The following is a 17,207-nucleotide window of genomic DNA, read 5'->3' on the forward strand; positions in this document are numbered from 1 at the left end:
TTGCTTTATCGACTTCCAAAAAGCATTTGATTCCATTTGGCATACACAACTGTTCTACAAAGTTATTGAACGTGGTGTAGGGGGTAAAACATATGACATAATTAAATCAATGTATACTTCAGGGATGCAAACTGCTGAGGGCCCAAACTGGTGACACTTGCTTTTTTTTGCACTGAAACATGCAATAAATCCCTGTTAGGGGGAAATACAGGTTTTAAACTAATTAAACAACAAAGAATATGATCTACATGATCAGTCTCTGTGTGTAAAATAACAAGTGGTTATTGTGAAACTAACTCACAGCTAAAACATGTAAAGAAAGCAATCTAATGTTATTTGTTGCCTAGACTTTACTGCAAATGACACTCAAGTCTTGAGAAAAGAACAATACACTAATATTGCAGTTAGCCATGACAGCCTTTATAACAGAATGCTTGTGACCACACACATCTAAATATTGCACTTGGGAAGAAAACATCTTAAAGTAGAAATCGAATGAAACAAACAGACATTCTATTTTTGCTCTATTATAGTGGCCACTATAGTAGACATCGATCAAGTGCACAAGGCTACACGTGCGCAAAAATAACGTTCACTGAGTAAAACAAATTATAATCCCCCCTCACTCACACACACGTGTTACTGTCAAGTTCAACACAACAAAATAATATATTTGGGCTACACTGCACATTATTACATTGTACACTTTCTGACTGTGGACATGTGTTCTACAATGTGCCAGCAAAAGTGAGAAAGAGGGCAAGTGTGTGGTGTTCCTTTCACCTCTATAGTGGCATCCAGCTTAAGCCAGACCCAGCTCCATCTACACTTGATCCCTGAATCCACTTGTTTAATAACAAACAACGTCTCATTTTCACCTAACTCTCTCATTCAAAAAATTACCCACATACTGTAGAGGGAAAACATTAGTTAACGGATAGTGGTTAATTCGTTAGCTAGTTAACATTTCACACAGATTGCCAGGGTCCAGTAATCAACTTGCATTAACGTAAACTCACCCCATTCCGTACAAATGTGCGCAACCGCAACATTCAAACGAGGCTACAAAGAAAACTAATGGGACTGTAGCGACTGTGTTGACTTCAAAATCAGGGGTTTTGAACTAGGTTTCTATTCAAGCGTTGATCGACATGGTAATGGCTCTGTAGTGTTGGAGAAAAGTTGAAAAAACGGACCCTCCGTTACATCGTGACATGTCATGTCGTAACGTACAGCATGCATAAAGCAACTATTTCTGTCTTACAATCTCTCTCCACCAGGTGTAGCACTTCTCTCATCCTTTTAAAAACAAGAAATGGACAGTGACGGGGGAAAGGGGGGATACCTAGTCATTTTTTTGAGAGGAATAACGTCGTGGGAGAGACAAAAAGTGAGTAAAAACACCCTAAATATGTTTAGATCTACAAATGAGCAAGCTGTAGAGAGTGGCTCACACAGCGAATAAGAACCAGATAGTTGAGGCCATACTCCTCCTTCAGCACTTTATGGACCCCATTGTTAATCCCGTCATAACAGAGGCATTGTCAGTCCCTATCCCCAGGAGTTTCTCTTTTTTAAGACAACACTTCTCGAGGAAAGCCACAACAGCACGGGCTATAGATTTGGCATCTCCTCCCTCCAACTCAACAAGCCCCAGAAATGATGATACAATTGTCTGCTCGGTGTCACTAAAGTACCTTATCACAACCCCCAGGTACTTAGAAACACTTACATCCGTGAACTCATCGAGGAGGAGGCTGAAACACTGGTCACCCACATCTGCAACCAACTTTTTCAGAAAGTATGGTGCTAGAACACCATTAATAATTTCTGTGCACTTTGTCCTGTGCATTTTGAAGTGGGTAGCAGCAGTGGAGTCTGAGAAAGCAGCTCAGATTGCTTCTCCAATATGAGCACATGTCAGCATGGAACAGTGTTCAGTGATAGCTAATGCCATGGTGGACTCAGCCTTTTTTGCAGAGTAATTTCTTTAAACCATAAATGGCAGCTTGTTTTGGGTGGAACTGTTATAAGGCTTTTCCTTTTGAGTATGTTTTTGAGTTGTCATGTGTTTTTTTACATCACTAAGTTTGGCGTAGAAATCAGCCTTACAATACAGGCAGTATGCCCGTGTATCATCTCCAATAAACAGCTTCAACCAGCCTTTGAATTCAGGGTTTGATTCCCACTCCTTTCTGTATTTTTGAGTGTACAGTTTAGACTGAGACACGATGAACTAGTGTTAGGATTTATGTTTATGCACTATAGCCGGGTAGCATATAGGGTGAAAATGAATATTGTTTTGTTACACACACACACACACACAATACAGAGGGGGGTGTGTGTGTAGGTGTGTAAGGACTGACCACCACAGGCCATAAAAGCTGTGGACAGCCTGGAGAGGGCAGGGGTGCATCTCTCTAGGCCAACCAGGAGTTTAGAATACTGGACAATACCATATTAGGAACTGTTTTAGTGTAGAATCGACAGACCCAAGACGGATCTGATCTAATCTACCCAGCAACCAGATGTGGACAAAGGAACGCGCCAAGGGGCTTGGACAAAGGGCCAGCAAAGGGGGGCAAAGTCTAAACCAAGCCCAGCCTCTACTGTGATAGGCTAAGAACAGCTGTTTACGTACTTCCTGCCAGTTCCCTGTTCATCCTGCGCGGTGATACAGCGAACCCGTATATACGAAAATTGCATTTGCCATTCATTGTTTGCGGTAATTAAACATAATTAAAGAAAGTTAGCAGACCTTGCTTTTTATTTATCCTGACACCGGATGTGTTACACGTAGCGTTCACACTAGCCAGCTAGATCTTTAGCTTATGTCACAGAGAGGCACACACACACAGTGGACAAGGTGAGCAAGTGACTGAGGCTGTGTGAGTCAAAGGTAGTGATTTATTTTTGTGCAGTGATTTATTTTAGACAAAGAACATTTTACATTTACATCCCGCCCTGAATGTAAGCCAGGGCGGGATCAGCCAGTGGCGGCTTCCCGCTTGTGCGATTCATTTGCAGCCTGGACGAGGAGGGGTGAACATCTCCTGCTCTGACTGCAGCTGGGAGGGACTGCTGCACGAGGACTGGGCCGCCCGTGAGTGCTTTGGGACGGGGGTGGGGCCCACGGCAGCACCCGCTGCTCGTTGAGAAGAGTAAGAATGATACGTGCTTTCACGTCAGAGTCTCCAAAAGTCTCCAATAACCACAGAAAAAGTTGCTAGATTTGTCGCTAGTCGATTTAATGAAATGTGTCGCTAGAGGGGTCTGAATACTCGCTAAATATAGCGACAAAGTCGCTAAGTTGGCAACACTGTACCTCTTCGTTATCGTTCAGTGGAAGCGCTGCTGTAACTAGTAAATTGGTTTGTCTTATTTCTTCAGTCGGGTGCTGCGCTGCATTCTGTTGTTCTGTAAACGATTGGCTGAGCCTTGGATACAGCCAGTAGGGATCCAACCCCCCCCAAACTTTACTCATCGGATCTACACGAATCACATAGGTCACCTATTTTGGATTCAAAACGGATTCAAAACAGAATTCTTTAACCAGGGGCGGGGCCTTCGCCAGGGTTGCAATCTGAGCCCTGCACTCTTCAATATTTACATCAACGAATTGGCCATTATTCTAGAAAAATGTGGTGGTGTTAGTCTCCACAATTCAGAGGTTAAATGCCTACTCTTCGCAAATGACCAAATGCCTGCTGTCACCCACAGCACATGGCCTACAGCAGAGCCTGGGCCTGCTAGAGCAGTACTGCCAGACCTGGGCTCTGGCAGTAAACCCCAAAAATACAAAAATAATGATTTTCCAGAGAAGATCCAGATTCCAGGGAATTAGACCAAAGTTCTCAGTTGGTACAAAGTATATAGAGTACTACACACACTACAATTACTTAGGGTTAAAAATAACCTCAACTGGACACCTTAATGATGCAGTGAATGATTTGAGAGAGAAAGCACACAGGGCATTCTACGCCATTATAAAACAAATTCAAAATGAAATATACAGTGGGGAGAACAAGTATTTGATACACTGCCGATTTTGCAGGTTTTCCTACTTACAAAGCATGTAGAGGTCTGTCATTTATATCATAGGTACACTTCAACTGTGAGAGACGGAATCTAAAACAAAAATCCAGAAAATCACATTGTATGATTTTTAAGTAATTAATTTGCATTTTATTGCATGACATAAGTATTTTTGGATCACTACCAACCAGTAAGAATTCCGCTCTCACAGACTGTTAGTTTTTCTTTAAGAAGCCCTCCTGTTCTATCACTATACTGTATTAACTGCACCTGTTTGAAACTCGTTACCCTGTATAAAAGACACCTGTCCACACACTCAATCAAACAAGACTCCAACCTCTCCACAATGGCCAAGACCAGAGAGCTGTGTAAGGACATCAGGGATAAATTGTAGACCTGTACAAGGCGGTGGATGGGCTACAGACAATAGCAAGCAGCTTGGTGAGAAGCAACAACTGTTGGCACAATTATTAGAAATGGAAGAAGTTCAAGATGACGGTCAATCACCCTCGTCTGGGGCTCCATGAGAAGTCTCACCTCGTGGGATCAATGATCATGAGGAATGTGAGGGATCAGCCCAGAACTAGCACGGCAGGACCTGGTCAATGACCTGAAGAGAGCTGGGGACCACAGTCTCAAAGAAAACCTTAGTAACACACTACGCCGTCATGGATTAAAATCCTGCAGCGCACGCAAGGTCCCCGCTGTCAAGCAGCGCATTGTCCAGCCCGTCTGAAGTTTGCAATGACCATCTGGATGATCCAGAGGAGAATGGGAGAAGTCATGTGTCTGATGAGACAAAAATAGAGCTTTTTGCTCTAAACTCCACTCGCCGTGTTTGGAGGAATAGAAGGATGAGTACAACCCCAAGAACACCATCCCAACTCGTTAAGCATGGAGGTGGAAACATCATTCTTTGGGATGCTTTTCTGCAAAGGGACAGGACGACTGCACCGTATTGAGGGGGAGTGGATGGGGCCATGTATCGCGAGATCTTGACCAACAACCTCCTTCCCTCAGTAAGAGCATTGAAGATGGGTCGTGGCTGGGTCTTCAGCATGACAACGACCCGAAACACACACGCCAGGGCAACTAAGGAGTGGCTCCGTAAGAAGCATCTCAAGTCCTGGAGTGGCCTAGCCAGTTCCAGACCTGAACCCAATAGAAAATCTTTGGAGGGACCGAAAGTCCGTATTGCCAGCGACAGCCCTCGAAACCTGAAGGATCTTGGAGAAGGTCTGTATGGAGGAGTGACCAAAATCCCTGCTGCAGTGTGTGCAACCTGGTCAAGAACTACAGGAAACGTATTGATCTCTGTAATTGCAAACTAAGGTTTCTGTACCAAATATTTCAGTTCTGCTTTTCTGATTGTATCAAATATCTTATGTCATGCAATAAAATGCAAATTAATTACTTAAAATCATACAATGTGATTTTCTGGATTTTTTGTTTTAGATTCCTTTCTCACAGTTGAAGTGTAACCTATGATAAAAAATTACAGACCTCTACATGCTTTGTAAGTAGGAAAACCTGCAAAATTGTCAGTGTTTCAAATACTTGTTCTCCCCACTGTATATTATCTAATATAGATATAGATATATCTATATCTAATATCTAAAACTAATTGAATGTGTCACTGAACCAATTCACTTTATGCAGCGAGGTGTGGGGTCCCATTCACCAAATGGGACAAACACCCCGTTGAAACCTGCATGCAGAGTTATGGAAGATTCTCCTACATGTCCAGAGGAAACTACAAAATGCATGCAGGGCAGATTAGGCCAATATCCACTAATAATAAAAAATCAAAGAGCAATTCAGTTTGGAAACACTCTAAATACAGTGACCCCTTTCATATCATGACCAAGCCCTGCAATGCCAAGAGCTGAGCAAAGAAAAGAGTCCCCTCATCCAGCTGGTCCTGGGCTGAGTTCACAAACCTGTTCTACTACACACTGAAGCCTCAGGACCAGAACATCCAACAATCCGAATAAAAAATTACAACACAGACAAAACTAAAATTGCTTATTGGGAAACACAGCACAAAGAAAATGCGCTGCTATCTGGCCCTAAATCGTCAGATACACCGTGGACATCCATTTGACATGGTTACTGATACAAAACCTTAGAAAAGCCTTGACAAAGTACAGGCTGCAGTGACGCACAGCTTACATTGAGAAGGTGTAGACTACAGGAAAACCTGGCTCCTCTGTAGGGAAAGGCTGTGTACCACTGCACACAGCAGAACCTGAGAACATGACCTGCATTTCCTGACAAAATGTAAAAAATCTAAAACACTTAGAGTGTCATTTCCCAAATTTGAAACTTCTACAGGTTTAAAGACTCTCTGATGAGACTAGGTTACCCGTCCTGTTGGATGTTTGCTGCCTGCCAGTATGAGGACAGTGTCTGACAGACCAATCAATCTGCAAATATCTCTACTGTATGCTTATTGTTATTGTTCAATGTATGGTTATTTTGACCCTTGTTGTATTTTGTTGTATACTTGTTGTTGAAAATTGATTCTTATTATCTTAATATTGTAAATATCCAAAGTAAGCTTTGGCAATAGGTACATTTTGTCAATAAAACAAATTGAAATTGACAGGAGTGAAGGGAGGAGAGGGACACCACACAGAGAGATACAGAGAGAGAGAGAGAAAGGAGAAGAAGAGAGAGACAAGAGACAGAGGAGTGAGAGCGACAAAGAGAAACCACAGAGGAGATAGGAGAGAGAGAACAGACAGACAGAGAGAATAGGAGATGAGGACATGAGGATGGAGTGCTGTTAGAGTCAGAAGAGGGATGAGAGAGAGAGACAGAAAGAGAGAGAGACAGAGAGGGAGACAGAGAGAGAGAGACAGAAAGAGAGAGAGACAGAGAGGGAGACAGAGAGGGAGACAGAGAGGGAGACAGAGAGACAGAGAGAGAGACAGAAAGAGAGAGAGAGACAAAGAGACAGAGCTTTGCTTACAGAGTTGCCTGTGCTGGCTTCCATGTAAGCTTCAGTCTTGGGTTCGATGGCCAACTCCGCGTCCAATATCTTCTCGACCGGCATGTCCCCGTTGTAACTACTGGTTGACTCCACCTCGTTATCACTCTTGTCCCGGCCCCGCTGACGCTCCTCCTGCACTGCTGCACAGAGAAACACAAACACACACAGGGGGGTCACACACACTTACATACACTAACACAGTACACACACACACACACCTGCCTGCATAGTGAAACACACACACACATACGCACAGGGGAGTCACACACACACAAACACACACACCTTCTCTCTTCATGCCCATGGCCAGACACTTCTGGTAGCGACAATATTGGCAGCGGTTGCGTTGGCGCTTATCGATCAGGCACTCCTTGCTGTCTCGACACGTGTAGGTGAGGTCCTTCCTGATGGTTCTCTTGAAGAAGCCTTTACAGCCTTCACAGCTGTACACAGCATAGTGTTTCCCTGGAGGAAAAGAACAGGAAATAGAATGATTATCTTGATCAGATCAGCTCCTACTGTACATGAGCTGCTGTTGTGGGGTGATTCAGTGTTGGTGTGGATGGTATGCTTAGTTGAGGAGCTTTATAAACTGCCTGAATGCTGAATCGCTAAAAGCAGTGGATTATCAGACCGTGTACAACGGGTATGACAAAACATTTATTTTTACTGCTCTACTAACGTTGGTAAGCAGTTTATAATAGCAGTAAGTATCCAACGGCTAAAGGCTGTATCCAGGCACTCCGTGTTGCGTCGTGCGTAAGAACAGCCCTTAGCCGTGGTATATTGGCCAAATACCACACCCCCTTGTGTCTTATTGCTTAAATATACTATCTGGCGTTAGTGAGTGGAAATAATCTATTGTAGCATTTCTCGCGGAAATGTTCATTTGGCTTAGTTATCCTGTAGGTACAGTATGTTGATGAAGGGGGTATGGTATACTAGTAATACTAGTAGCAGGGACAGAGTTTTTTCCTTACCATCCAACCTGTCAAGGGAAAAACTCTGGTACCCAGCTCGAGAGCTTGGGTCTATAAGGCTCTATCTGCATTTTGGTCAAAATTGAATTATTAACATAGCCTTGTTCTGTTCAATGTTCTCTACCAATATAGTACTCTAAATACCCCAATTTATCTTAGTAAATTCAAAAGAAAACAAGATCAAAATTGCTGACACATTCAAACCAATGAGGGGTTTGCAACTTTAAACCCAATTATCTCCGAATTCTCTTTTTTGCAGATGGAACCTTCTAGTCCCAAGCTCTCGTGGTATTGTCTAGTCTTGGGCCTTAGTCTTGGGCCTTAGTCTTGGGCCTTAGTCTTGGGCCTAGCTATAATGTAGTCTGCTGTTTTACCTGAGGATCGGTCCCCACAGATGGCACAGATGTGCTTGGACATGGACCCTGGGCTCATGCAGCCGTAGCTGTTCATGTGACCCAGTCCAAGCCAGGCCTGGAGGAGGCTTGATGTCCTCACTGCTGCTCACACTGTTCAGAGAGTTTATCTACAGAGAACAGGTGACAGAGAGGGGGTTAATGTGTGTGTGTGTTTGTGTGTGTGTGGTGTGGTGTGTGTTGTTGTGTGTGTGTTTGTGTGTGTTGTTGGGTGTTGTGTGTGTGTGTGTGTGTGTGTGTGTGTGTTGTGTGTGTGTGTGTGTGTGTGTGTGTGTGTGTGTGTGTGTGTGTGTGTGTGTGTGTGAATGGGTGGGGAGTGTACATCTCACATACACACAAACGCACACACACACTGGCTCACTTTCGCCAACTGCCCACGGTGTCACAAAGGTCAAAAGTCACCGACTTCCATTTTAGTTGAAGACAGAACCAAGCACCTCGAGTTGTCTTTTGTATACTGCATGCATTAGCTATACAGTATACAGTCAGCGCCTTCCTCAGTGTGTCAGTGTGTGTGTGTGTGTGTTGTGTGTGTGTGTGTGTGTGTGTGTGTGTGTTTGTCTGTGTGTGCTTGTGTTAATTTCTCTGTCTATGTGCATACCTCCCTATCTGAACACTTCCTACCTCCCTAACAACCTTATCTGAAGTGTTTTCCTTTGTCATGTCATGTGACCTGATTTTTATCCCGTTAAGGAAGTACCTTTGGATGATTTACTCTCTCTACACAGTCCTTAATATAATATCGTGCCAATAGCAAACATTTACAGAAGGCCCTCAAGGAAGGGCACAAAATGGTAACTGTAAGGGTGATGTAATCCATACCAGATAGAATTCTAACTAAGCTGAATACACAATTGAACTATGGTATAATAAAGTATAATAAATGGAACAAATACTATTTGAACCCAGGTCTGATCATTATGAACCACAGTGGATTAAAAAGTTACGAGGACATCCTTCTAATAATGCATTGTCCTGCTAGTGAGGGTAAGTCATGCATATGACTGTAATAGATAGGCATCTTGTGTGCACAAACAGGTTGAGGGACTATTGCATTTGGAGTGAGACCAGCCTGGATTGTGATGTGGGCTCCCTGCCACTGAGTACTGTACTGTAGACTAGAAAGGACTGGGCCGGGTCAACACATACACACACACACACACACACACACACACACACACAGACGTGTAAGGATGCACAAACACACGCACATACACATATATAACATATGCACGGGCAACACACACTTACAGATGACCTACATTGTTAGTCTACACATCACGTCCCATCCCTCTCACCCCACACATACCAGCCATGCATTACGCATGTGAGACCCTTGCTGAATACTTCATATAGCCTATACATTATTCATTCACTGTGCCCAAATGAAGACATTTGGATAGCTTATTCAAAAGTGAAAAATTTACTTGGTAAAACATGAAAAATGGGTTGTATATACACTGAGTGTACAAAATATTAGGAACACCGTCCAAATACTGAGTTGCACCCCCTTTTGCCCTCGGAACAGTCTCAATTTGTCGGAGCATGGACTACAAGCATAGCCGCGGGAAGATGTTTGGCTGTGGGGGTTTATGATTTTTTTGCCCAGTGCACAATTTAGCGAGAAGAAGAAAAAAAAAGATCCACAAAATCAATTCAGGGGGTGTTGCAGATCCCTCAGCACCCCTACTTCCCGTAGCTATGATTACAAGGTGTCCAAAGTGTTCCACAGGGATGCTGGCCCATGTTGACTAACTCCAATGCTTCCCACAGTTGTGCCAAGTTGGCTGAATGTCCTTTGGTGGTGGACCATTCTTGATATACACAGGAAACTGTTGAGCATTAAAAAAAACAGCAGCTTTGCAGTTCTTGACAGACTCAAACTGGTGTGCCTGGCATCTACTACCATACCCCGTTCAAAGGCACTTAAATCTTTTGTCTTGCCCATTCACCCTCTGAATGGTACACATACACAATCCATGTCCCAATTGTCTCCAGGCTTAACCTGTGTCCCCCCTTCATCTACACTGACTGAAGTGGATTTAATAAGTGACATCAATAAGGATCATAGTTTTCACCTGGTCAGTCTATGTCATGGAAAGAGCAGGTGTTCCTAATGTTTTTTACACTCAGTGTATATAGTTTGTAATTATTTTCTTTATTCAGTGGTTGTGGTTAGAATGTCCACCCTGAGATTGGAAGGTTTGAGTTCGAAGAGGCAACTGCCTCAGGCCTCACATCATCAAGGTGCCTCATGACCTGGGCAAACAAAAAAAATATCCGCTTGAGGCCCTCCCATGCGCCACTCTAGGCATTGTTTCAAACGATATAATTGCAAACGTGACTTTCTGCAGCAAAAACTGCCGCTTTCAGAAGAGCAGGGCAGAGAAAAGAAAAAGAAGACTACATTGTAACATAAACATGACTTAAGTTAACGCATTTCTTTAGTAAGAAGACAGGTGCCGCTGATAATACTGCCATCATCGTCGAGGCAGAGGACACGATGACGACGAGCCCAGAGACAGACCCAGGCCTAGCTAGCACTTCAATAACCACTAGCATTAGCCTAGCTAGCACTGATTTAGTTGTGACAACTATGAAAAAGTTATGAAAAATGGAGAGAAAAAAATCACACGGACATTGTATTCAGTTAGAGCTGATGCAGCTTTTTGTTTTTGTTGTCGTATTTTAAAAAAAATTAAGAGACAAATTTCATAAGGGATGGTTTTCCTTACTGGAAGAATATAGGGACCATTTGAAAGCACATGAGTATTGTACTGAGCATGTGGAAAACATGGAGAGTTGGCGCCACATGGTGGAAAGATTGAAAACAATCACAACCATTGACGCAATCAACCAGACTGACGGCAAGGTGGATCGCATCCTGACAAAGCCCCTGGGAAGTGCTGGCTTGGTTGCTCTGGGTGTTGCCTAATTCAAAGGTACTAGAGGGCTGGGGTTCAAGTCCTTATTTAATCTCCTGAAGTTGTTTTCACCTTCCACCTACCGGTTCTTATGTGTGTGTGTGTGTGTGTGTGTGTGTGTGTGTGTGTGTGTGTGTGTGTGTGTGTGTGTGTGTGTAGATGGATAACTTCAATCAAAGTAGAGGGATGGAGTACTTCCAACTAGATGGGGAGGGGCTCCCCTATATTGCCATGATGACCCAGGGCTTCAACTCAGACCTGGGCTGCACAGTAAGAACACAATTTATTTGTTCTCACAGCCTGGTATAAAAAATGAAAAATACTCCTTACAAACATATTTTCCAATTGATCTGATCTCTCCTCTTCTTTGTTTTATCCTTGCCTCTTTCTCCTTCCCTCCCTCTCTCTCTCTCGGCAGATTGTTCAGATGCAGCATGATGTCAGTATGTTTGTGTTCCTCCCTGATGAGGTCACTGCCAACATGACCCTGGTGGAGGAGAGCCTGCGGCCGAGTTTGTCCAGGGCCTCTCCATGACCCTTCAGCCTGTGAAGGTGGCTCTCAAACTTCCTTTCAAGAGTTCAGCTACTCCCCTGAACTGCTGCCTCTGCTCACTGACCAGGGTGAGTATTCATTCATCCCACCTCATCTGGTCTTTGAATTGTTGTCTCCCTCCTCCACTCCTCCTCTACCGCTCTCTTCTCAACCCTTAAGACCAATAAAACTCAACACTTTAGAATTAAAGTAAAATAACTATTCTAAATAAAATGTGTAAGGATGTGTAAGTTCTTGTCGACCATCTGGTCCTTCTTCTACAGTCTTTGATGGCAGAAGTGCATCTATCTCTCTCTGTACTCAAGAGCACAGTCAGATTTTTTTTCACCTAGTCAGTTTGAACCAGCGACCTTTCGGTTACTGGCCCAACACTCTTAACCACTAGCTAGTGTCTCTGTCTCTCTCTCTATTTAACTATACTTCATTTAACTAGGCAAGTCAGTTAAGAACAAATTCTTATATACAATGACGGCCTACCCCGGCCAAACCCGGACGATGCTCGGCCAATTGTGCACCGCCCTATGAGACTCCAAATCACTGCCGGATGTAATACAGCCCGGATTCGAACCAGGGACTGTAGTGACTCCTCTTGCACTGAGATCCAGTGCCTTAGACCGCTGCACCACTCTGCATCTCTCTCTCTGTATCTTTCTCTCTCTGTGTAAGGTGTATATAAGGGTTAAATATCAGAAGTGGAGGGAATAAGCTCAGTTTCTAACCTGTCAAGTACCTTCTGTCAACCCCCCCCCCCCCCCCCCCATTTTCCTGCCTCCTTGTCTTATATGTGGTGATGCAAAGACCTTTACTGGTGAAAGGAATTCAAAGTCTTTTCAGTGCATTTTCAATATCCTTCGAGCCGGCTCCGAACAGCTCTGGGGGCTCAGACTGACATTAAAAGGTAATACATTTTGACAATGAAATGATATGTCTTATTAAACTAATTTAGCAGACATTTTGTGTGGGTGGTCTCAGATTGGCCTCTGCCTGGGTCCTCCAAATCAATGCCTAACCCTGCAATTTTTTTAGGTTGATCCAAAGAGTAATTGTTTACGTTGTGTTGCTTGGCTCATTGAATGTGCCAGACAATGAACTAAAATGTAAACATTATGTCTACTTCCTTGAGACCAAAAGGGAGCTGCACTATTAGCGGTATGAAGAAAATCCAATCGCACAACCTTTGGTTGTATGGCAATTAATAGATCTGAAGGATGACTTCTGTTTGTGTTCTTTTTTATCTAGCTAGCCTTCCAGACTTCATCTTAGCAGGCTGGGGCAATGATATGTCCCTCTGACTCACTAGCCATCACGCCTCGTTAGCTTTGCTCAGTTAGCTCCGAGTCGGACAGCCAAATACAAATCGGCTCATCCCCTCTAGGGCAAGCAGAGGCCCAACCAGTGGTACAGGCAGAGACGGTCAGAAAAGCAACACAGGAGACAGGTCTAGATTCTACTTAATGCAGGACAGAACATTCATGTTTTTTTTTAAACTAAGTGAATCAAATATTAACTTTTAAATTCACAAGAGTAAGTAGACAAGACTAGGCCTCCATTCTCCCCATTTGTTATTCATTTGGGACTTAGAATCCGAGTAAGTGTCTCACTAACTGAGTGAGGACCAGTGAAGTGAGCAGCAGAATAGAACGAGAACATATTTGTACGGCAGCGGCAGCCTCTGATTGAGTTGCAGTCCGTGGACATGAATGAGTGGGTCAGGCTAGCCTTGCATACCAGCCTTCTATATTCTGCTAGAGGGATGCAGAGCCAACACTAAAATACAATGTCTGAGACTACTTTAGCAGCAGGTATAGGTATACATTGCAGGGAAGGTTAGTTACTGTAGTTGGGTGAAGGAGAGTAAGCTTGGCATGCGAGCCTAAGACATTGAGAGACTCAAATGGAGGATCAAAATGGATCTGCTGCAGTAGTTCCTAAAGCTACAATACTTTGGTGCATTGATTCTCCTATTGTAAAGCCTTGTATACGTTCAGTGTGTTTGTGTTCAGCAAGTAACCTAGAAGGCCTTAATGTGCTCCAAGCAGAATATCACCCAACTCAACAGTGAGTCACATAGCTGTTTAAATGCACGTATCATATTTTTCATATATTATCTTTTGGCACATATTTGTGATGCTATGATGCTACACTATGACTTTGATATATAGTATTTTATGCATCTCCTTATGTAACATATTAATTAGTGTGTGTGAATACATTGACTCTTACCTGTGGGCTGGAGAGCGTGCTGAAGCCTATGGTGGGCGTGTGGGGCATGGAGACACCTGGCGAGCCCAGAGAGGACGACGTGATGACGGAGTACGGCGAGCCCCCCAGCCCATTGAACGGCGAGCCCAGGGTGCTTATGAGGGATGGGCGGGGCCGCCCGGGGTTGATGGTGGTGCTGATGACGGAGGGGTGGTGATGGTGGTGAGGGTGAGGGGGGCCCACCATGATGCTAAGGGGCTGTGAGGGGGTGGAGCTCAGGTGGGAGACCTGAACAGAAGAATCTATAATCAGAGCAGAAAACAGCCAATCAGAGAGGAGAAGGGAGTTAGGGGACACGCCAACCAATAAGGAGATGATACTTGTTTTCAGCCCACTTGACATTCTACTGTACATAGGTGTAGGATCAATAGGGAAAAGGATTTTGCAGCTAGAAATGTACATTGTAGAATAGACACTACAATAATTTCCACATGACGAGAAATTGTTCATGACTGTTCTATAAATCATACTTCTATAAGGTCCTGGTTCAGAGACAGTGGAATGGGCAATCAGACCAGAACACGATGAATTAGGACACATGCATAACAACTAACATAGCAACATGCATAACAACTAACTAGACCCACATCAGCAACCGAGGTTCCTGAGTGGTTGAGTGACAGCCAGGGGTCCAAAATGTGAATCTCTCCATTGAACCTTATCACTAATTCAGCTGTTAATGCACTGTGATGTAACCTGATGTAACCTGAAGTAGCTGGGCGCCTGGGGGTCAGTGCACGGTGAAAGCCTGCGTAAGGAACTTCCATACAGCCCCAGAACAGCCTTAAGAAGGTCAGTGCAGAGACAGGCTACACTGATCTGATCATTCAAAAAAGATTTCTAAGGTCATAAGAGGCCCGAGTATTCCCACTATGCATCAACATGAGAAAATGTTAGGGGGATGTTACAGGGACCCTAGAGGGAAGTGCAACCTAGGGCTGTGGCGGTCATGAAATTTTGTCAGCCGGTGATTGTCAAGCAAATAACTGCTGGTCTCATGGTAATTGACCATTAAAGAACATAAACACATTTAGCATCTCGTGTCTTCCACACATAGCCTACAAGCCACTGATGCAGACATTGGGAACATCTAAAATTTTTCAAAGTCTACACCATCACAATAAATCCATTACATTAGAAGCGCAGCAATGCGCACACGGCAGTAGGCTATAAGCTCGACTGTTCCATTGGCAGGAAAACACCATTCTCAAATGTGTCCACAAATGCAATTATGCATGTAATGCTTTTATTATAAAGGTGCATTTTTATGGTGAAAATGATCTTCCCCAAACTTGAAACTCACGTGCTACGTATGTATGCCAGTTAGGCTCTACACCCATTGTAAAGCAGATTAATGTGCTTCTTTTTAAGAAGTTATTTGGCCACTTTAGTTGTGATACAAACCTTATCAAAACATATAAGCCTATGGGCTAGGCTACATGAGGGCTGCGACTATGATTTGAAAAAGTCGCCAAAAAAATCCTGCGCTGTTGGGCATCATTCACAAGTGATAATATATCATTCACAAGTGATAGGATAATATTGTCACCCATCACACTATACTTAATTTAATCTTGTCTTCATATATACTAAATAATATATGTGTACAATTTGTTTTGATTTAGAATGGACCATTATCATGCACCTGTCTCGAAACAGGGGCAGTAGAAGTAAAAAAAAGTCATCAATGCACTTCAATAGTGAATGGAGGTACCAGGCAGTTAGCAAGTTTGGTAGGCTACTAATGACCATCAGCAGCATCATAGCTTGGAGAAGTGTAAACAGTCAAAATCCAATCAAATCAAATGCTATTTGTAGGGTTGCAAAGGGTCGGAAACTTTCCGGTAAATTTCTGGAATTTTCACCGGAAATTTTTCATGGGAAGTTAAGCCCAGGAATTTTGGCAATTTTGCTTAAATTCATCAAAAAAGTTAGCTTATAACTACGCCCTAGAATCCAAGATGGCGTAGCAGTCGGACGTGTCTTTGTCTTGTCTTGTCCCGTGTAAATAGTCTTCGTATTTTTCGTATACATTTCGTATATATTTTAATTTCACTTTCCATCTAGGAACTGAATATACATTCCTACATTCCGCCTCACCCAATGTGGTACGGACCTGCTATTTTTTTATACTTTAGAACCGTAACCCCAATCAGAAGCTAGCCAGATAACTAGCTACTAGCTAGTAGTCAGTTAGCCACTGCTGCGGTCTTCACCCTCAACTTGGACACTGCCAGCTTCAATACCGGGCCAATACCTGCCAGTCTGCAAGCGCGATATCAACCCAGAGCATATAGGACTGCTTTTTCTCTACCACATCACATCACCGGATTCCTGACGCAAGCTCTGGACAATTACACACGTATCAATACAGCTAGCTAGCTGCAACCGAGTGGCTACTACTGGCTAACACCTCTGTCCCGAAGCAAGCACCAGTTAGCCTTGAGCTAGCCTCGAGCTAGGCCCATCTGCCGGCTAGCCGAAGAGGTCTACCAGCGAATTCTTGGGCTACAATACCTCTTTTGCCAATTGGACTGGACCTTTTTTTTGGCCGACACAGAGCCCTGCCAATCCATCACAACTGGTCTAAATCAGCTACAAGCTAATTTAGCCATTTTTTTGCCGCTGCTAGTAGCTTTTACCTTCTGCACAGACACCAGCCCTGTTATTAGCCTGGATATTACTCACCAATTTACCAGCATCGGACTGTCTCTCGACAACAACGCCGGATTCCTGCGTAATCCCTGAGCCACTACTTCTGATCCTCACAGCTAGCTTGCAGCTAGGCGCGCTAGCGCCACTGCCACGAAGCTAGCACAGTTAGCAAACACAATTCTACAATTCACAACCTCTCTTTCGCCATCCGGCTTGGATTCTCTGTCGACACGACCACGTCTGAGCAGACCCCCTCCGTCTGAGCAGACCACCCCCGGGCTACTAACTTTAAACGCCGTGTGCTAGCTTAGTGGAGGCCTCCCTGCTCCATCTACGGCTGCCCCTGGACACTATGATCACTTGGCTACATAGTGGCTGATGACATGCTTG

The 17,207-nt window shown here is 43.8% G+C and overlaps 1 protein-coding gene across 1 annotated transcript in view; it reads right to left on the minus strand.

Moving 5' to 3' along the window:
* The window catches only part of rxrga (retinoid x receptor, gamma a), a 28,117-nt gene that overhangs the window by 3,292 nt on the left and 7,618 nt on the right, over window positions 1–17,207 (minus strand). The window contains 5 exon segments of the mRNA XM_023977883.2: window positions 7,010–7,170; window positions 7,316–7,495; window positions 8,385–8,472; window positions 8,474–8,533; window positions 14,124–14,404. Coding sequence (XP_023833651.1) covers window positions 7,010–7,170; window positions 7,316–7,495; window positions 8,385–8,472; window positions 8,474–8,533; window positions 14,124–14,404 — 770 coding nt within the window.

This window comes from Salvelinus sp. IW2-2015, linkage group LG32, assembly GCF_002910315.2.
Source record: "Salvelinus sp. IW2-2015 linkage group LG32, ASM291031v2, whole genome shotgun sequence".
Classification (NCBI taxonomy): Eukaryota; Metazoa; Chordata; class Actinopteri; order Salmoniformes; family Salmonidae; genus Salvelinus; species Salvelinus sp. IW2-2015.